The 22,596-nt window shown below is 46.3% G+C and overlaps 1 protein-coding gene across 3 annotated transcripts in view; it reads left to right on the top strand.

Annotated features, from left to right (window-relative positions):
• LOC129384154 (uncharacterized) overlaps positions 1-22,596 on the top strand; it is an 80,093-nt gene that overhangs the window by 23,266 nt on the left and 34,231 nt on the right. For 2 of the 3 annotated variants that reach the window (XM_055069340.2, XM_072284382.1), the window contains one exon: positions 18,858-18,905. In XM_055069340.2, coding sequence (XP_054925315.2) covers positions 18,858-18,905 — 48 coding nt within the window. Of the gene's footprint in view, positions 1-18,767; positions 18,906-22,596 lie in introns of those variants that run through there. The other variant, XM_055069336.2, reaches the window with a different exon arrangement.

Here is a 22,596-nt window from a genome sequence, read left to right on the forward strand (position 1 = left end):
AATGCAGTGCCATCAAAATACACCCACTCGAAACACGAAGGAAAGGAATCAGGTTACGGTTCCTCCGTTTGTTTTTTAATAATCAACTAGCAATTGAACCTTCCCCATTTCCCTCACCCTTAACATCCACAGATACCCGACACCGCCGTGATAATGCACGAACGCATTATCTTGCGCGAGCAGGCACAATTTTTTTTCTGCGTGCAATACTTGTCTGGAATCCTTTCTACTGTACATTATTTATTTGCTTATATTATCTGTTCGATAATAATGCCTACCCTGCTTGGGCCTTCAGTCAGCAGTACGCATCAAATAAAATAAATGAAATAAAGGATTTCTTGTTATGTTTAAACATTAGTACAAAAGGGGCGATGAAAGTCGCAGTTTCATGCTTAAATGAACTTAACCAGAACCAAGCTGTTAAAAAAAGGTCTTGCATGGAGTGTACGGAGTCGGGTCATCAGTACTCATCCGCCACCACGACAGTTTTAAATGCGAAACTTTCCTCTGTTAACCTCTCCGCATTTTCGTGACCTTGGGTGCTGCGTGGCTGTTTTCTTGCCGTATAACCAGTCACAGCGGAGGACGCGCGTGAGATCTCCACCGCTGAGTTCGTTGCACCACCACCAGGTGACGCTTGTCTACACCCATTCGTACAAATGAAGCTGTGCATGGTGATATGGGCTGGACTAGGTTTGAAGTGACGGAAGCTCGCAGTAAAATTGAGTATGAGGAATATGGAAGAAAGTTAATGGGCTGGGAGAGAGTTCAGGTATTTGTGCAGGAAAAACACTGATTCACAGAGGAGGAAAAGAACTAGGAAGCTTGCCAGCAAGTATGCGGCCCGTAGGGTGGGCAACACAGCAACAAAGAAGGTCAAGCGGAAAGTCAGAGAGGCTGAAATAATCTCATGGGTGGCGGCAATAAAAAAGAAACCTGCCATGAGTATCTACTTAAGAGGAAGAAACGAAATAAGGAAAGAAACAATTTATGATAACTAAAAGGGAATCGCATTACATTTCGAAATGAGATCGGGATGCCTTAGAACACGCACCTATAAAGCGGGACATAAGACGCGTAAGAAGAAGCATGCGCTTGCTGCGGTAAAGCTAGGGAGACTATGGAGCATGTTTTATTAGAATCTGAAGACGTCTACCTAGCGGTCGATTTAGGCACCACTGGCCTCCTTGAAGCCCTTGGGTTTAGCGAGAGCAGTGGAAAAGTAAACATGTCCACAATAGGCATTAGTAAGAGTTGATTGGAGGATTGGTGGAAGAAAAGTAGGGAAACGACAAAAAACGGAGACGTACAAAAGCACAGTTCGCAATAGGGGATCCGAAAATTTGGGTGTGGTAGTTCATAGCGTTTTATTTCTTCTTTTTTTTATTGTTTAACCTAGGTAGGACATTAGGCAGTATAATAGCAAGAGCTTGGTGGTGCAACCCACCACCCCGTTCCAAAGGGGGCGCTCATAACATCCATCTATCCATGCATAGTAGTAGGAAGAGGCGATTGGAGGATTGGTGGAAGAAAAGCAGGGAAACGACAAAAAACGGAGATGTACAAAAGCACAGTTCGCAATAGGGGATCAGAAAATTTGGGCGTGGTAGTTCATAGTGTTTTTTCTTCTTTTTTTATCGTTTAACCTAGGTAGAACATTAGGCACTATATTAGCAAGAGCGTGGTGGCGCAACCCACCGCCCCGTTCCAAATAGGACACTCATAATATCCATCCATCCATCGTAGTGTCCCTGTATATGCTCCCGCAGAGGGCGGAGTTGTGCATAAGTCCGCCGTTGTGTTCCAGCTCTGCAACGAAGCCACTCCTATCGCGCGCAGGAGGCAAATGCCGCGCGGTGTTCCATTTGTTTTTTTGTCTGCTGGTCGTGAGCTACATGCGGCAATTGTTCGCAAGCGCTGAGCAAGATGACACATTTAATGCAGGCTTCGCTCGAACGATTGGCGTAGCCGGAGGCGTGCCAACCCCCCAAAATTCTTAGTTTGTACATAAATATACGCACATATACAAACACACGCACAAACGTACATATAGGAGTAGGAGCTCCCTCGATCCCTCAAAATAAAATCCTGACTACGCCGTGGCTCGACCAGCTCAAAAGTTCGCGTGCAAACGCGCATTACCTTGCAACACAAAGCGGAGCAATGTTTTTTAGCATGCATATGTTCAGCATGCAGTTTTCTAGCGGAGGCCGGAAGGCAAGAAATATCTCAAAGCGTGTTTAAAGAAAACTTCACACGAGTGTGGTGGACAATTTTGTGAGGACATTTTGTCTGCCGAAACCCGACGAATAGTGATCGTCGCCAAGAGAACTGTCCTACCTGCACTTATGTCAGTGACCGTTAATCGTGACCGTCATTCATCACTAACTGTCGTCAACAGCAGCTACACGTTTTTGGTATATGTGGTACAGACACGTAGATTTAAGCGCATTTGAAATGTTCACATGTGCACATTTCATGCAAAGCCTATTTTTGCGATTCATACCGCAAACTGCTGCTTCGTAGCAGCAAATCTGCAAGTGGAAAACGATTCAAGATGCGCGAGCTTCAAGATCAAATTTATTTCCTACAAAGGAATGGATGAGCAATGGATGATGGCAGCAGGGGATGAGGGCTGGTTCTTGGAGCCTTGGGGGTGGAATTCAAAGCCACTGAAAATGCAACAAGCTATAAGAGTAAGAACAGGTTATTTTTGTTGCAATAATCATATAAGATGGCAAACTTGCAAAGTAATTATTCACTCATTGCACACTGTAATATGACAACACATGTTTGCTTATCTCTTCATACTCCTCAGGTTAATTTACTACAACGCAGCGCTTATTAAACGTACAAAATAATTTCACAATCCTCACGTCGACTAAGGCTGATCGAACAAGTAACATATTGCGGGTGGTAAATGCTGAAGCTATCACAGCTGTCTCAACAGCGGGAGCGCACGATGTTTTCGCTTACTACAAAACAATGAACGCCAGCACATCAATCGGCATTAAATGAAAAATCATAACACCGCCACAAAATGCAGAAAAAATACAGTAGAGAAAAGCCAGGGTGCAGCAGGCAAATTGTATCTTCTAGTATTTACTCTGTTTTGAACACACTGTTCTAGGGTCGCATAGTCAGAACAATCGTACAAGCTACACAGCGAATTGGGCGAGTTGGTAAGTTGACATTCTTGGCGTATATGTGCAGCGTGACACAGACGTGTCGTCCATTTTTGACCCGCGTCTGTGTCGTGCTGCACGTATACACCAAAAAATTGCACAAGTGAATAACCTCTGATGCCAGGCGTATGGATGTCAGCGTGTGTTACTCGAGATAAAGGGTGCTTTAGCGTAAACAAGCCGAACCCACCTCTGTAAACAAGGCGAATGCACCTCGCATATCCTTGTCCCTTTAGGAGCCGGCCAGTCTCGTGCGTCCGCACGGCGTCGCGTAAAAAGCTTTGCCTCCTACCGTGCGGTTTGTGCAGTTCCGTGCGCTTCACCCCGTGATACTGGAATACAAGTGTCAAAATGATGTCTTTCGTACCACTTCACCAATGTCATTAACTGAATATGGTCGAATACCGTACATGCAACCCGGAGCCGATCCGTGCAACGCACGCTTGAAGGTCTGCTGATTGCAATTTCGATGGCACTGACGGAAACAAGTCAGCGCCGTGCCCGTAAAGTTGGCTTCGCAGCGGTGCAGTTGAACATTTCAAGTCATTTTGCACCACGTGATAGTGCTGAGCGAATAGCGGTGCGAGCGGCGCCGGAAAAGTTATGCGCAACTCTGCTCCCTGCGGGAACGTATACAGGAACACTATACCCATTCGCAGCAGCGGCGGCGGTGGCCGTGCGGGAAGAAAGATCCTAGAAATATGCCATGACACCCCGAGACCTCTTGCGCGTGTGTGTTTCTTTGACATTACATTGTATAATGAAGAAGACAAGACGACGACGAAGCAGCCAAGCAAGCAAGCCAGAGTGTTCGTGGTAGCCAGGCGACCCGAACTTGCGCTTGCCCGGATTTTTGGCCGCTTGACGCTCACCTTTAACGTTCCTCGTCGTTCCTTGAGGTCTACAAGTCAACAAATCAAGTAAAATTTGGTGGAGGTTGCGTGGGTCCCCTGCACCACCCTGGAACGCTCCCTTCTCTTCCTGCTCACATTATGGCCAACGAGATCTCGACTTGGACTGAGCCTTCGGCCACCTATGCCACTTGTGGTGCCGTGTACCGTCAGCGGGATCCACCCATCTTCAATGGCTCAGGTGACTCAGATGTTGAAGATTGGTTGTCGACGTACGAACGCGTCAGCGCCAATAGCAAATGGGACGCTCCAACATAGTTGACTCACGTCATGTTTTATCTCGCGGACATCGCGCAGCTCTGGTATCACAACCACGAGATGAACATTCCCACTTGGTCCGTTTGTAAGACATCCACTACGGACGTCCTTGGTTGGCCTACGGCCCACCAGTTTCAGGCTGAGCAGCGCCTACGTCAACGTGCGCAGCATCCCAGCGAGAATTGCACGGGCTACATGAGGATGTGCTCAATCTCTGAAACCGCTTCAATTCCACCATGACTGAGGAGGAGAAAATCATGGCGCATGCTGAAGGGCATCGAGGACGACGATTTTCAGCTGCTGCTTGCCAGATATACCATTATGGTCGCAGCACTCGTCTCAGTGTGTCAGAGCTTTGACGAGTTGCGTAGACAGCGCACGATCGCCCGCTACGACCTCATGACGCCCGACACAGTACCCAGCTAATAGGGAGCTGCCCGCCATGCCGATCAACAGCCGCTGCTCTCCACAATCAAGTACTTTATCCGTGAAGAGATAGCGCGTCAGCTTTCATAACTGCCTTTCACGCACGAGCCTGAGCAGTCTTTGGTTTCGGACCTTCAACGCGTCATTCGGACCCAGGTTGCTGAGGCCCTCCCGCCTATGCCGCCACAGCCACCCGTCACTGTGCTGCTTACCTACGCTTCCGTCGCGGCTCGGCCCCCTCAGCAGCCTGCGCCGTATGCTCGACCTGCGATGCCGCCCCATGCCTAACCGAGGACTGCGCATCCTGTGTCGCTCCCTATCGCGAGATCTCCGGCTCCGTTGTTCCGCCGCGCAGACGCGTGGCGAACGCCGGAGAATAGGCCCATGTGCTTCGCCCGTGCTGTCGCTGGACACGTCGCCCGCTTGTGTCGCCGATGACCACCTTCTCCCTTTGACGTCGTGAGCAGGCATGTTCCTTCGTCTTCACCGATGCCACCTCGGTGGCATCCGTGAACGCTCCTTACGATAAGTCGCCCTATGCCAACCGCCAGTCACCACCTCCGCGACGACGCCCACTGTCACCCATGCGTCGCCGACCTACTACAGAAGAGCGAAACAGAAGACCTGCATGCGAGTCGAACTGCGCTAGGCCCCCATCTGTTTCACTGCAAAACGTTATTGACGTCGCTGTTGAAGGAACCGCAAGGAACCGCAGCACTAGCGCTTATTGACACAGTCGCCGTTGTTTCCGTAATCTGCGAGAGCCTATGCCTCTATGCCGCAAGATAAAGTGCCCATGTCGCTCTCTGGACTAATGCTCCGCACTGCTATAGCTCACAGTACGTTGCGCCTTCAGCTTTGTGCACCGCGTGTATCGTTATTCAAGGTGAATTTTGCGTTTCCTGTGCTTATCGTAGAATCGGGTGCTACAACCATGTCCATTTTGAACTGGCTCACATCTTCCGTTACTTTTATTCGTGGGGAATCTTTAGGCCACATACAAGATGTTGACCTCCTGCACTCCCTGGAGTTTGGTGAGGACCAACCCAATCTTCAACTGCATGCCCATGACCTCACCTGTTCCCAAACCTTCAGCTCCAGACAGCTTCCACCCTTCTATTGCCGCCGATCTATCGTCAACATATCACAGCGAATTCCTGTCCCTTCTTCAATCCTTCCGCTCCCCCTTCGATTGCGCTCAACCATCTTTGGGTTGTACAACGAGCGTCCCGCACCACATTGACACCGCTAGTCTTGCGCCATTACTCAAACGACCATATCGAGTTTCAGCAGCAGAACGGCGTATTATTAACTAACAAGTCGATGATGTGCTTAAGCATGCATGATGTCATTCAGCCTTCCCAGAGTCCCTGGTATTCTCCTGCTGTACTTGGGCCCAACAAGGATGGATCTATCATATTCCGTGTAGACAATCGCCGCCTAAATAAGATAACTAGGAAGGATAAATACCAGTTTCCGCGCATCGACCCCGCAGGGGCGTCTGCGTCAGCAGGCGTTTGGTGTGTTGCGACACCACGTACCCGAGCAGACGAGGGTTGTACCCTCCCGCGTGTAACCGTGCACGGCTTAGCCGTGTCCGGGGAAAAGGGGATCCTGGGCGTTGAGCCGATGCCGGGTTTTCGGACCGTTAAGGCCCCTCGACGGACGCAACACACCTCTTTGGCCTCTGCTTCACGTAGACGACACCCCCGCACTGACCCACCCGGGGGAAATCGGTACTTGCCTTTTCCTGTCTCTTTCTCCCTCCAACCTTCGTCTTTCTCTCACTTTCCATCTTTCCTGTCTCCTTCTCATTTCTTTATTACTTCCTATTTTGCTGGCAGCAAGGGTTAACCTTGTGTGAGTAGCCAACCTGGGTTACGTCATATTTGGTTATAGTGGTAGCGTACAGCTGGCGTTTGTAGGCCCTGTATTTACAGGCCCTGCCGCGTCCCCCTGTTGGCCTCCATGGTGGGTGGCTGGTGCTACCGCCGAAAATAGACTCTCACTTATGGCTAGTTCTTTCCCTCCACTATCTGATCGCTCCCTGAAAAGAGGGCGCACCGAAGAAATCTCTGAATTCTTTGGACGCGAAAAAGAAACTTTCCCGCGATTTCATGTAATTAATTCTGAAAAACAAGAAAAACAAGCAAGAACAGTCTCACCTTTTATTGTTTCGAAAACCCTAACTCAGGCACTTGGACCAGGTTATAAAGCATCAAAGATGGCTACCGGTGATCTCCTTTTGGAACTCGGCGACAAAAAGCAACACGAGAAACTGCCTAACCTTGTATCATTTGGAGATATCCCAGTAACGGTGACCCCGCACCGCACGATGAACACCACCCGTGGTGCAGTTTCAGATGATGGTCTGATGGAGCTGGAGTGATCAAAACGTAATCAATGTTAAGAGAATTCTGCTAAGGCACGATAGAAAAGAGATTAAAGCAAAACATCTAATTCTTACATTTGGCTCAAGTGTGCTCCCTGAGAGTATTGAGACAGGATATGTGAAGCTCCGGGTCAGACCATATGTCCCAAACCCTCTGAGATGTTTTAAATGCCGGCGTTTTGGCCACAGCTCATCGAACTGCCGCGCCCGCCAAACTTGCGTAAAATGCAGTGCTCATGAGCACTCCGCTGAATCGTGTGAAAACACTCTCCACTGTGTGAACTGTGATTGGGAGCACGCCGCGTACTCGCGGTCGTGCCCATCCTGGGAAAAAGAAAAAGAAATTGTAACGATCAACGTAAAGGAAAATATGTTTCAAAGAGGCACGCAGGCGGGTATACTAGATGCCCAAGAACTCTTTTGCCAATGTGACTCGCCAGGGGGCAGCGGGACAAAGGCTTCCGGCTGCTATCCGACCCACAAGCAGTGAGTCAGCAGCTAAGCCCTAACTGCCCCCGTTAAGCCCTAACTGCCCCCTAACTGCCCCCGCGACGGTTGCAGCTAACGCTGCTCTGCCAACCCAGCAGAAGGGACCATCGACCCCCAAGGTGGGCGCAGCCTAGGCTGCCCCAACCTCCCCGGCCTCTTCCAGCGCTGGCCACAGCCGGCGCAGCCAAATCCCTCAGGGAACCCCATCGACCTCCGGGCTGGTGGGCGCAGGTGTCTTGCCTTCCGAGGCAGGACTCTCTCGGAAAACTTCTCGCTCGCAAGAGCACGTGTCCAGCGCCTCACAAGAGGCAATGGACACTACACCTATCCTCATGGCGGACCAAGCGCCTAAGGGGCGGCGGGGCTCCCTCGAACGCTCCAAAAAGGGCAAAACCCCCGTCACAGGGCCTGGAAAGAGCTCTGTAACCTAATCTCTGTAACACTACTTCTGTTTCTGCACACACAGCACTAACTTCCTTCCAATATGGATACACAAATTATTCAATGGAACGTCAGAGGTCTTCTTAGAAACCTTGATGATGTGCAAGAACTTATCCACAAACACAATCCAAAATTGCTGTGTTTACAGGAAACACACTTAAAATCAAAACACACAAACTTTCGTCGACAGTATGTTAGTTTTCGCAAAGATCGCGATGATGCGATAGCATCATCGGGCGGTGTTGCCATTGCAATTCAAAAATGCACAGCGTGTCAACGTTTACAGCTACGAACGACCCTTGAAGCAGTGGCGGTTCGAGTTGTTCTCCTAAACAAACTTATCACTGTTTGCTCGCTCTACATACCCCCACATTACAAATTAACTAAACATGAATTTCAGTCCTACATAGAAGAATTGCCAGAACCTTTTTTTTTTGTCCTTGGGGATTTCAATGCGCACAGCTGCCTGTGGGGCGACTCTCGTATAGATGTGCGAGGTCGTCTTGTTGAACAGTTCCTTTTCTCTTCTGGTGCTTGTCTTCTGAATAAGAAGGAACTCATATATTACTGTCTTGCAAACAGAACCTTTTCTTCAATTGATCTCAGCATAGTCTCCGCGTCTATACTGGCTGAATTTGAATGGGAAGCTACCAACAATCCTTACGGGAGCGACCACTTCCCCATACTGTTAAGAACATCTAAAGAAAACGAATACCCACCACAGGCTCCTAGGTGGAAGGTTGATACAGCTGACTGGGAGAAATTCCGAACTCTGACTAGTATCTCACGGGATGACATGTCTTCTTTAGGAATTAATATTGAAGTGCAGTATTTTACAGCCTTCATTATAGATGCTGCATCTAAATGCATGTCTGAAGTAAGTGGCTTGACATGCAGATGGCGTGTCCCGTGGTGGAACGACGAATGTAGGATCGCCCGTAAGAAACAGAACAAAGCGTGGGAGTTGCTACGCGCTTCTCCCACTGCAGAGAATCTTATCAACTTTAAAAAAGTAAAGTCCCAAGGCAGGCGAACCCGCCGACAGGCCAGAAGAGAAAGTTGGCAGAAGTTTCTATCGAGTATTAACTCGTTTACAGATGAGGCCAAAGTCTGGAACAGGGTTAATAGGATAAGAGGGCGACAAACACATTCACTCCCTTTGGTAAACACACAAGGCGATACCCTGCAAGACCAGGCAGACTCACTAGGGGAGCTTTTTGAGAGCGTGTCAAGTTCAACAAATTATTCACAATTCTTTCCCCAATACAAACAAATAGAAGAATGTAAGCCACTCATAAGAAAATATCGACATAATGAACCATACAACCATCCTTTTAGCATTGCCGAGTTGAGAGCTGCCTTGAGTGCATTCAAGAGCTCTGCACCGGGATCTGACCGAATCATGTATGAAATGATCAAAAACTTGCACACTGACACCCACGTTACACTACTCGCACTTTTCAACACCATTTGGCCTGTAGGATACCTTCTAACCGCATGGAAAGAAGCCATTTTCGTCCCTGTTCTGAAACAAGGCAAAGACCCTTCCTGAGTGGCAAGTTACCGCCCGATAGCCCTCACAAGTTGCCTTTGTAAGGTATTTGAAAAAATGATTAATCGGCGACTCATTCATTTCCTTCAACTGAGAAAATTGCTTGATCCCTATCAGTGTGGCTTCAGGGAAGGGCGCTCCACAACAGATCACCTTGTACGTATTGAAGCAAACATCCGTGACGCATTTGTACAAAAACAGTTTTTCCTATCCATATTCCTAGATATGTAGAAGGCGTACGACACAACGTGGCGCTACTGAATCTTGAGAGAGTTGTCAGAAATGGGCACGCATGGTAATATGCTAAACCTAATTGAAAACTATTTGTCCAATGGTACCTTCCGGGTAAAAATCGGCAATATACTGTCACGTCCTTTTACACAAGAAACTGGTGTACCGCAAGGAGGCGTGCTGACCTGCACGCTCTTTCTCGTGAAGATGAACACGCTTCGTGCTTCATTACCACCGGCCATTTTTTATTCTGTCTATGCGGACGACATTCAAATAGCTTTTAAATCCCGTAACCTCGCAGTGTGCGAGAGACAGGTACAGCATGGCTTGAACAAAGTATCAAAATGGGCAGAGAAAAATGGATTTAAAATCAATACTAACAAAAGTTCTTGTGTTCTTTTCACAAGGAAGTGAGGCCTGGTCCCGGATCCTTGCTTAGAACTGTGTGGACGACAAATACCTATCAACAAAGGGCACAAATTCCTAGGTATTATACTTCACTATAGACTCACTTTCATTCCGCACATTAAATATCTGAAAGAAAATGTCTAAAAACAATTAACTTAATGAAACATCTATCCCAGACTACATGGAATAGCGACAGGAAATGTTTAATGAATATATACAAGAGCCTAATTCGGTCTCGATTGGATTATGGTGCTGTAGTATATAACCCCCCCCCCCCCCCCCCCCGAGCGCGCTAAAGATGCTATATATCCTGTTCACCACCTAGGTATCCGCTTAGCCACGGGCGCTTTCAGAACAAGCCCGATTGAAAGCTTACAGGCCGAATCGAATGAGTGGTCACACCACCTGCAGAGATCATACATCAGCTTTACATATTTCCTTAAAGTGCGCTCTAATCTTGAACATCCATGTTTTAATACCGTTACCGATATGACGTGTGCTACACTTTTCCGTAATCGTCCCTCTATAAGACAGCCTTTCTCGCTGCATCTGAAGGAGCTTAGCGATGAAATGCATGTCCCACTTCCCAAGCATCGCTTAATGCACCTAACCAAGCTCTTACCTCCTTGGGAGTGGCAGGTGATAGAATGTGGCGTATCCTTTATAAAAGTTACAAAGCATGCTCCAGAGGCCGAAATCCGAATGCATTTCCTCGAACTTCAGTACAAGCACTCCTGCGCAGAGTTCTACACAGACGCTTCAAAGTCAAATGCCGGGGTGTCCTATGCAGCCGTCGGCCCATCCTTCTCGGAATCCGATGTACTGCATCCGGAAACAAGTATCTTTACGGCCGAAGCCTAGGCATTACTCTCTGCTGTGAAGCATATAAGAAAATCAAAACTTCCAAAAGCAGCGATCTATACAGACTCGCTAAGCGTTGTGAAGGCCTTGATGTCATTCTACACACACAAAAATCCTATATTTAATGAACTCTTCTGTCTTGTGTAAAGCGTACATATCTAACCAGCATATCATTATGTGCTGGGTGCCTGGTCATAAGGGAATCAAAGGTAATGTTCTGGCTGACCAGATGGCCACGCCAATAGCATCCCCTGCTGTCAATACTACCGCTTCGGTGCCTCTCACCAATCTGAAACCTTACATGCGAAAGAAACTGCGAAACCACTGGCAACACATGTGGGACGGAGAAATAAATAACAAACTGCGTGATATAAAGGCACAGTTAGGTTCTTGGCACTCCGCAACAAAATCACGGCGAACAGATGTCCTATTCTGTCGTCTCAGAATAGGACACACATTTGGCACCCATCATTTTCTACTCACTGGAAGTGAACCTCTAACCTGTGGTACATGCGGCGAGAGGCTGACCGTCCTCCATGTGCTCCTGGAGTGTCGGAAAGCCGAAACGGAGAGAAAGAAACATTTTCCGCTTGCATTCCGTTATAACATCCCTCTACACCTGGCTATGTTTCTTGGTAAGGAACCGCTTTTTAACACCAAGGCAGTCCTCAACTTCTTAAATGATGTCGTTCTGCATGTTATAAGCCCATTATATTTGTAGAGCATCCTCGCTCCAGAGGATGCCGCTGCGATAATTGTTTTGGATAGCACATGCCTCCAGGCCCTTGTGATTTAAGGGCTCTAAGGAGGCAGTAGTGCTCTAGCATATTTTATAACCTGATATATTTTACACATCCTGTCATTCTGTTGAAATGCATCTCAATGTTCATAGTACACATCATACGTCATCGCCATAATATTATTATACAGATTTCACGCACTTTAAAGTGACTATCTTTAGGCCCTTTTACAGCCACGACACACACACCTCATAGCACTCATAATTACACTGCGAACTCATTACCACGGACATGGCGCTCTTTGGCCATATTTGCCCTTGTGCCATTAAAAATCAAATATTCTTTCATTGCGCGCATCGATCGATTGTTTGCTAGGGGCAGAATATTTGTCTCTGGATTTACGCTAGGGTTATAAGTTCAGAGAAGAATAAGAATGGGTTGAATCGCACACGGAAGACATTGCCAGCTACTGACTGGAAGCTTACCATTATCATTAAAAAGGAAGGTGTACAATCAGTGCATTTTACCAGTGCTGACATATGGGGCTGAGACTTGGAGAATGACAAAGAAGCTTGACAACAAGTTAAGGACTGCGCAAAGAGTGATGGAACGAAGATTGCAAGGGATAACGTTAAGAGACAGAAAGAGAGTGGCTTGGATCTGGGAGCAAACGTGTATAGACGATATTCTAATTGACATAAAGAGAAAAAATTGGAGCTGGCCAGGTCATGTAATGCACTGGCTAGATAACAGTTGGACCATTAGGCTTACACAATGGGTACCAAAAGAAGGGAAACGCAATCGACGACGACAGAAGAATAGGTGGAGCGATGATATTAGGACATTCGCGGGCGCTAGTTGGAATCGGTTGGCGCAGGACAGGGGTAATTGGAGGTCGCAGGGAGAGGCCTTCCTCCTGCAGTGGATATAAAACAGGCTGATGACGATGATGATGATGATGATGATGATGATGATATATTGCGAAGTTCTAATGGGCGACCCTGATTGATCAAAGACGGCTTTTGTTGTTCCTGACAGACTGTATGAGTTCATCATCATGCCGTTCGAATTGTGCAACGCCCTGGCTACTTTCGAACGGATGAGGCATAACATTCTTCGTGGCTACAAATGAAATACCTGTCTCTGCTACCTTGACAACATCGTCGTTTTTTTCTCGAGACTTTCCAACTCACCTTGTTCGTCTTCGTGCGACTCTCAAGTGCTTCACCTCTGCTGGCCTTCAACTTAACACAAAAAAGTGCCATTTTGCTGCGCGCTAGCTCACGACACTCGGTCACGTCGTCTGCAAGGAGGGAGTCCTTCTGCACCCCGCGAAGCTCCGTGCCGTAGCCGACTATCCCAAGCCTAGTTTCATGACAACGCTTCGAAGTTTCATTGGGCTGGGCTCGTATTTTCGTCGATTAGTTCGCGAGTTTATTTTATCATCGCGCCTCTTACCAACCTTCTGACAGTTTCTAGCGGTTTGTCTGCTTGGTCACCGGCATGCGACGAATCTTTTCTGACGCTACGGCGCTTACTAACGTCGCCGCCAATCCTTCGTGACTTTGACCCTATTACGCCTACCGAGGTCCATACTGACGCCAGCGGTGTCGGCCTTGGTGCAGTATTGGCTCATTGAAAACCAGGATACCAAGAACACGCCGTTGCTTACTCCAGTCGAACCGTCAATAAAGCCGCGTGTAATTATTCCGTCACTGAGAAAGAGTGACTCGCCATCATTTGGGCATTGGCTCAGTTTGGTCTCTGCCTTTATATGGCCGCCCTTTCGATAGGCTCCCTTGTCACCTACTAATTTCGCAGACATGTCGTCGGAACAACGCAAGGATGCGTGGATTTGGCAACTCCTTAACTTTCTAACTGATCTATCAACTTACGGGGCTTCAAAATCTTTCCGTCACCAAGCCGCTCATTTCCATGTCACATGGGTACGGAAAGTTGCGCTGCTTTCCACACCAACCCGCAAAGCGCTTACGCCGGCGTTTTCAAGACCTTCAGCCGCCTTCGTCAGCGATACTAGCGCAGATTGTATACATCTGTGTGCAAGTACATACGCGCTTGTTCTAGAAAAACTGGCCACCCTGTATACGCAATGCCTCATGACGTCGAGCGTACCGGAATCTTGGAAAAATGACAACATAATCTTAATCCATAAGAAAAGGGACGTCAAGGACTTGACAAATTATAGACCGATTAGCTTACTGTCCGTTGCCTACAAACTATTTACTAAGGTAATCGCAAATAGGATCATGAACACCTTAAACTTCTGTCAATTAAAGGACCAGGCAGGATTTCGTAAAGGCTATCTCAACAATAGACCATGTTCACACTATATCAATCAGGTGATAGAGAAATGTGCGGAATATGACCAACCCTTATATATAGCATTCATTGATTACGAGAAAGCGTTTGATTCAGTCGAAACCTCAGCAGTGATGCAGGCATTACGGAATCAGGGTATAGGCGAGTCGTATGTAAAAATACTGAAAAATATCTATAGCGGCTCCACAGCTACCGTAGTCCTCCATAAAGAAAGCAACGAAATCCCAATAAATAAGGGCGTCAGGCAGGGAGATACGATCTCTCCAACGCTATTCACAGTGTGTTTACAGGAGGTATTCAGAGACCTGCATTGGAAAGAATTGGGGATAAGAGTTAATGGAGGATACCCTTAGTAACTTGCGATTCGCTGATGGTATTACCTTGCTTAGTAACGCAGGGGACCAATTGCAATGCATGCTCACTGACCTGGACCGGCAAAGTAGAAGTCTTCAGAAAACTAATGTGTCACAGTTTCAGGAAGAGAACAGCAGTTTACGATAGGTAGCGAGGCACTGGAAGTGGTAAGAGAATACATCTATTTAGGGCAGGTAGTGACCGCGGATCCGGATCATGAGACTGAAATAATCAGAAGAATAAGAATGGGCTGGGGTGCGTTTGGCAGGCATTCTCAGATCATGAACAGCAGGGTGCCATTGTCCCTCAAGAGGAAAGTGTATAACAGCTGCGTCTTACCAGTACTCACCTACGGGGCAGAAACCTGGAGGCTTACGAAAAGGGTTCTACTTAAATTGAGGACGACGCAACGAGATGTGCAAAGAAGAATGAAGGGTGTAACGTTCTGGGTGAGGGAATAAACTCGAGTGAATGACATCTTAGTTGAAATGAAGAAAAATAAATGGGCATGGGCAGGGCATGTAATGAGGAGGGAAGATAAGCGATGGTCATTAAAGGTCACGGACTGAATTGCAAGAGAAGAGAAGCGTAGCAGGGGGTGACAGAAAATTAAGTGAGCGGATAAGATTAAGAAGTTTGCAGCGACAACATTGCCACAATTAGAACATGACCGGGGTAGTTGAAGTATGGGAGAGGCCTTTGCCCTGCAGTGGATGTAGCCAGGATGATGATGTTGTCGTTGATGATGATGATGATGATGATGACATACGTGCTTGCACTGCCTCTCAGCGGCGCAAGATTCCACGTCAACGACCGGCCCGTGCACTAAAGCCTCTCCCTAGCCCGGCCCGTCCATTTGGCCGCGTCGGTATCGACTTATACGGCGCGCTACCTCCGTCCTTGCACCTCTGGGAACAGGTGGATAATCGTCGGCGTGGACGCTTGACGCAGAGGCTGCAGCTTTGCCCACAGCCACAGTGAGACACCTTGCGTTTTTCATTTTACTCAACTTCGTCCTGCGCCAAGATGCTCCCCGTGAACTTTTGAGTGGCAGGGGACGTGTTTTCTCGTCTGATGCTATTCAAGCCTTGCTGGTTCAGTGCAACATCGTTCATCGCATGACATCTGCATATGATCCGCAATCGAATGGGCTAACTAAACGATTTAATCGCACTCTCGGTAATATGCTGACAATGTACACTGCATTGGACCAAACCAATTGGGACACCGCCCTCCAGTTCGTCACATATGCGTACAATACTGCTACGCCCGCGACCACAGGATTCTCGCCGTTCTATCTCTTGCACGGACGCGAGCCATCATGCACGCTGGACACTATGCTTCCCTACATGCCTGGCTCATCTGAATACACTCCCATTTCTGTTGTTGCCATGTACGCCGAACATTGTAGGCCATTGGCCCGTTCATTATCAACCGAGGGCCAAGATCACCAACAGCTAAAGCACGACACCGACCGACCTCTCCCTACTTTCGCGACCGGTGCCTTCGTTTGACTTTGGATTCCTCCGAGTGGTCCTGCCTTTCGTCTAAATTACTTGCCGGATATCATGGGCCATACCGCATCCTCGCTCGGACATCTCCAGTCAAATATCATGTTCATCCTTTAACGCCGTCCCAAGACTTACGTCGCCGTGGTCGAGAAATCGTCCATTTGAAGTCGCCAGGATGGGCGTCATTCCCCGGAGGCCAACGTAATGCAGAAGACAAGAAGACGACGAAGCAGCGAAGCAAGACACGGTGTTGGTGGTATATCGACGCCACCCTAGCTTGCGCTTGCCTGGATTTTTGGTCGCTTGACGCCCGCCGTTTCTTGACACTCGCGTTGAACATTCCTCGTCGTTCCTTGACGTCTACACGTCAATCAATCACGTGATAATTGCATTAGCATCTTTACAGATGCCTGAATAAATCCTTCCGTGTCACCTTGAGCGGACATTCATTCAATAAACACAAACTCGTGTTTACAGTCTTTATGCACTCACACAAAGCTTCGCTACATGTAGATTACAACTCTTTGCATCTGGTGCATTTTTTGTGCATAATTAGCTTGATAATTATAGAAGGCTATTTAAACTACTATTTTTGAATTAACGGCATGGCTTCAAGCTTCTAAGCCCTAAAACAAGCCATAGAGTCGTTCTGTGCGTGCTATGTCCTGCGTAATTATACCTTTCCGCGCTTTACTCGTAGCACACAGTTTCGAATAGAGCCGCGTAATTACACGCGCAACAACAAGAGCCGTACCGGAAGTGATTCTATGGGACTAACTCCTCTCATCGTCTGACTCGGCAACGGAAGGCCTTGAAGCCGCAAGCTGTAGGTGTTAAATGGACTCCAAAATGCTGGATCATTCTGGATTGTTAAAGTTTCTTTAAGAACTACAATTTCGTTGATTTCGTGGTAATTGGTTAATTATCAGAACAGAAAATGGCGGCAAAAGTTCCATTTTTGAATTTCCCACGGATACCCTAGGCCGGTGTTACGTCATTGTGACGTCATGGACTGCGAAGCACTCTTCCGCATTTTGGTCGTTAAGGTTCAGTAACAGCTCCTAAAACTCCCTAGGTTCAATCCTTCGCGCTTTTAGAATAAGGTGTAGTAGACGTTAAGCGAGAAGGAGCCCGCTTAACGGGCTCCTTCTCGCTGCAAGAGTTGCTTTCTTGATATTATGGAAGGGTGATTTCCAAACAGCTGAAATTGTTTTTCTCCTTAGCGTTTCAACGTTCGCTCTTGCAGACTGCGAGCAGCATGTTCATGCGAGGTGGTCGCACCCTACGCATTAGAGGAGCTCTAGGGTTAGAACCAAGCGTCTAGTAAACTACCACCAGTTTTCGCTTGCGCTACGAATATAGACAGTGAAACATGGGCGCTATAACGTAAAACTATTCCAAACTTTTCTATTCCAATTTTGTAATCAGCCCTCCGCGATTGGCCAAAACCTTTTTTGTACCGCCCCCACTTCACCTGTTTATCACGCGACGGCACGAAAACCGCGATAGCTCCCCATCTGATATGCAGAATTTTACCGAAAAAAGAAAAAATACTTATTTCTGATTCGACGCCTTTTCGCCATTAGCCACCGGCTATTGGTCAAAAGTTTTCGGGCTGCAACTACTTCCCCTGCCTGTCACGCAACGTAACAAAACCGCAAAAACTCATGCGTCAAAGTGACGTGTACGCGATAAAGATGCATTAATATGCCGAACAAAACTGAATTTTCTTCTGAATAGCCGCAGGCTGCCCCGTTCCCAAAGGAATAAAAGGTGGCTGCCGCCGATCGCTCAGGCACTGGCCACTCGCACCTGCCGGAGAGCATGGGTTTATTTGCGCATAATAAAACTACTTGCGTGACCGTGTAACGTTTCCGAGCACTTTCGGCACGTTTACGACCTCATTCTGCCAACTTTTCTTTGCTGAGGATCGGTTTTAGCGTCATTCTTAGGCTTCCGTTGCATACCGCCGTGATTTTCGACCAGCCATCGCAAGCTAAGTAAGGGAAAGCGAACCAATCACAGACGCCGGCACCACTTTCCTCATCCGATTACCGACTTTCAGTGCAGTAGCTCGGCCCTATCGAATCCCTCTCCACTTGAGCGTGCTTCTCGCCTCTTGTCAGCCAATTAGATAAGACAAGCCGCTCAGTGTGGGCAATGTTATTCACTTTTCAAGCAAACAAAAGTGACCTCCTATGAACGAGGAGAGCATTTGATTGGTCTCTTCAGACAGCCCTGCAGGTGAACGCCTGCTGCTTGCGTCGGCGGTTACGCAAATTTGATGTCAGGAGATTGGAATAAAAACATATTGGAATAGTTTTACGTTATAGGGCCCCCTGTCTCCATTCTGCAATTTTCTTCTCGCGCGTTCGAGTTTTATTCTGCCGATGTGGTATATTTTCGCAAGCGCATGGGTATTTTCAAGCCGTGGCGCACAAGCACAGAATGTAAAAAGGCATGGACTGCACAAGCGCATGTTCGTTAGAGTGAGAAAATGTAAAGAAGCATAAATTAATAATGCCTCTGCCTGTCCCCTAAAGTATAAAAAGCGGCACACATAACCACAACTTCTGTCCGTGCTGCTATATTCCGGGTGACGAGGCATATGGGAAATCTTATTAGAAACTGCTTGATTACTTTTCTTTTTCTTTTTTGTTAAGGGGCGACGGGGCAGGCATGTCCAGCGCGTTTAACGTTCGCACATTTGAGCGATGGATGGAAGTAAGCGCAGCACTGATCGATTTATTGTTTCCAGATCGTAGAAAGGCGGAAGCTTCGACGAACACGGATCCATGGCCAAGTGGTAAGTTCTGGCACCAAGTGTAGTTCTTGTGACATCAGCGAGCTTTAGCTTGTCCGCATGCTTCGATCTTGCCGTTAGCGAGCATACAGTTACTGAAAGCCACATATAACGTAACTCTACAGCAGCAAAGCTCGTAGCGACATCTCGCGTTTATTTGTGCAATTACAATTGTGTTTAAAAATTTTTATGTAGCGTGAGTGTTCTCATCAAAGAAAAATCGCAAGGAACTGTACATTAACGATTATATCGCTAATCGTTTACGCCAACGTTTTTCACCATAGCAGATAAGTAGAGTATGATGAGTTCCTGCAGAATTTACTTTGTGTTCTCTTCGGTTGGATTTTGCGTCGCAAGATGTCGCTAGGAGTGTTAACGTAAAGTTCTCCGCGTAAAACTCTATACTCGCGGACAACTTTCTGTGGCAATCAAGGGAAAGCTACGGGGGCGGAGCTTCTGCAAATGTGTTAGCGCGCCATGTAGTCCGCCAGCGTGTGACAGTGCTATTGGTTGCTCGGAACAGATGCTAAATCGACGCAGCTTCCACGTGCGACGATTTCGCGTTTGTCCAGACACGGCAGGGAAAAGCCGCAAAATAAGTAAACGTTTACATTCAGTCGTGTTCTTTATCTGATTTAACTGTTGCTAGTAAGGTGTTTACGTTTTCTCTTCCCCAGCTTAAGCTAAGTGGATGAAAACACGGGACTCTTTTCAGAAGCGCACTCACTTGTGCGCGCTTTCCCTCCATAGCCTTCCCTTCATTGCCACAGAAAATTGCCCGGGAGTATGCTGCCGTCAACGAAGACGTTTGGATAACACAAAGTCCGCGTTGCTTTTGAATGTCTGATACTCGCAAGTCAAACAAAAACGAGGCTCACAAAACGATGAATAATTCAGATGATCAACAGTGGTCTAACAATGTTGCCTCTGCAGTCAACGCTTCATCAGGGTAGCAGTACTTTTCCTTATTTATTTATTTTATTTATTCATATTGCAGGCCAACATACTGGCCCATGCAGGAGAGGTAATACAGTTGACAAGGTAATAACAATGCAACAAAGATAATACAAAAATGTATATATGAACAGTGCATGAAAATCATGCAGCCCATCGCCACGTTACAATAATCGCAATGCTTGCCTTAGCACAACTACAACAAAAAAAATCGTATATTTGAATATACATGTGGATAAAAACACTGTGCGAAACAACAATCGGGCACTAAACATAACAAAATACAGAAAATTTCACATAAAAACAAGAATAGTGAAAAATACTGGTTATGGTTGTGTTATTTTATGTGACAAATAGTTTTCCAGCGCATTTGTGAAGTTCCCTGATTGAAGTACATCAACAGGGAGACAATTCGATTCGTTTATAGTACGCGGATAAAAACTATTCATGTGAGATTTTGTTTTAGCAAATAATGACGTAAGGGAAAAGTTGTGCCTATGTCTTGTTTTTCGTGCATTAAGAGGCGTTACATTATGATGCATTTGAAGCCCGATTTTTTCATTTATGATGGTATGTAAAAACTGGAGACGACTAACTTTACACCTGTGTTCTAGTGAAGTGATTTTATTTCTAAGCATTAGTAAGGACGGGAATCATCTCTTTTATATTTTCCAAAGATAAATCTAACGGCTTTCCTTTGTACACGTTCCCAATTCATGATGTCCTTTTTGGTATGAGGATCCCATACAACCGCTGCATATTCAAGTTTCGATTGCACGAATGTGTTATATGCTAAAATTTTTGTGTTTACCGGTGCCTTTTTAAGTTTCCTTTTCAAGAACCATAATTTGCGCAAAGCTGCTGAACCTATAAGGGAAATATGGTCTAACCAGGAGAATCTGTTAGCGAATGTGACACCTAAGTATTTGTATTGTTCAGCATCATTTATTTTTGTGTCGTTTAGAACATAATAATATATACTAGGTTCCTTTTTTCGTGTTACTCTCAGGAAGAGTGTTTTATGCACATTTAATTCCATGCCCCAAAGTTTACACCAATTGGAAATTGCAATAGCCGACTTCTGCAAGCATGCGTGATCGTTTCGTGAAGCTATATTTTTTGAATATGACACAGTCATCCGCAAATAAATTAGCATGCACACCATCGCGGATTTCGTCTACTATATCATTAATAAAGATCAAAAATAAAAGCGGTCCTAATACGCTGCCTTACGGTACGCCCGAAGTCACCTGACGGACACCTGATGAACATTTATTAATTTCTACGAATTGCTGCCTGTGTCGGAATAGGCTTGGATCCATGATACAATATTTGATGGAAGACCAATGCATTCCAGCTTGTGGATTAATTTTCCATGGCGTACATTATCGAACGCTTTGCTAAAATCTATAAAAAGAGTATGTCAACCTGTCCGGACGAGTCAAGTACTTCAGAGATTTTATGAACGACTGACACAAGCTGAGTTCAAGTCGATAATGCATTTCTGAACCCATGCTGCAGTGAAAATAGGACACGGCGATCTGTCAAATACTGACGAATAAAGCCTGCGACAATGTGCTCTAATAATTTGCTGCATGTGCTTGTAATAGAAGCAGGACGATAATTTGGACACTGTGAGGTTATCGCCCTTTTTATGAATTGGCACAATTCTTGCCTTACGCCAGTCTGATGGTATCTCTGCTAAATGTAAGGATAACTTGAAAAAAAATCGGTTAAGAATACACATGTCTGTTCCGCATACCTTCGTAAAAACGCATTCCGAAGCTTGTCAGGGCTTGCAGATATCCTAACGTTGATATTAAGGAGCCTTTCGAAGACATCTTCTCGAGAAATCGTTATGTCACGTAAGACAGACCCATTTGTACTGGACCGTTGGAATTCATCTAGGTTAGAGAATACACTATAGAAGTAATCGTTAAAATGCTCAGCAATATGTGGGCGTCTTCAATAATTTTGCCATTAATGTTCATTTTATGTTCTGCCTCTTTTGATTGACTTAAATAGCGCCAAAACTTTTGTGGAGCATTTGAAATAAAATCAGCAAGGCTATGACTGAAGAATCTTTCTCGCGAAGCTTTAACTTTTCCCAGTAATTCATTTTTTAATTGTGTGACGTGCGAACTCTGTATTTTTTTATGTTTTCGTTTCATTCTTTTCGGCTTCCGCCTAGTTTGGGCGATATCTCTGTTGATCCAGGGGTTTGATGGAGGTTTCTTGACCTCCTTCAATGGAATAAATTTTTCAATACAGTAAGTAAGTCTCCCTGAACCTTTGCCATGAAAGCTCGACATCATCCTGGACAATGTTAAGGCGCAGGTCCAAGTAATCAATAATCGATTCATCATCTGCTTTAACATAATCCCTAATCTTAATTTTTTTTCGGGGTAGTATGACATTATTCACAGCCATCGATGACGAAAAGGCAAGTTCATGGTCGGAAATGCCAGTTTCAATTTCGATGGTTCCTTCACCAAGAACTTCGCTGAGGAATAAGAGGTAAAAATTGTTCTCTCCCCGAGTACATACACTGACAACTTGCTGAAGACTGAAAGTTAGCGTGATATCAATGAGTAAGTCAGAGGAAAGACTGTGCCCATAACTCCAATTTTGCCATTCTATTTGTGGGAGATTAAAATCACCAGTAATCATTGAGCCTTTTCTTTTGTATTTCAAAAGGTGATCATATAATTGCAGGATAAAGTGATCATCACCATTTGGC

This window comes from Dermacentor andersoni, chromosome 9 (assembly GCF_023375885.2).
Source record: "Dermacentor andersoni chromosome 9, qqDerAnde1_hic_scaffold, whole genome shotgun sequence".
In the NCBI taxonomy this organism is placed as follows: Eukaryota; Metazoa; Arthropoda; class Arachnida; order Ixodida; family Ixodidae; genus Dermacentor; species Dermacentor andersoni.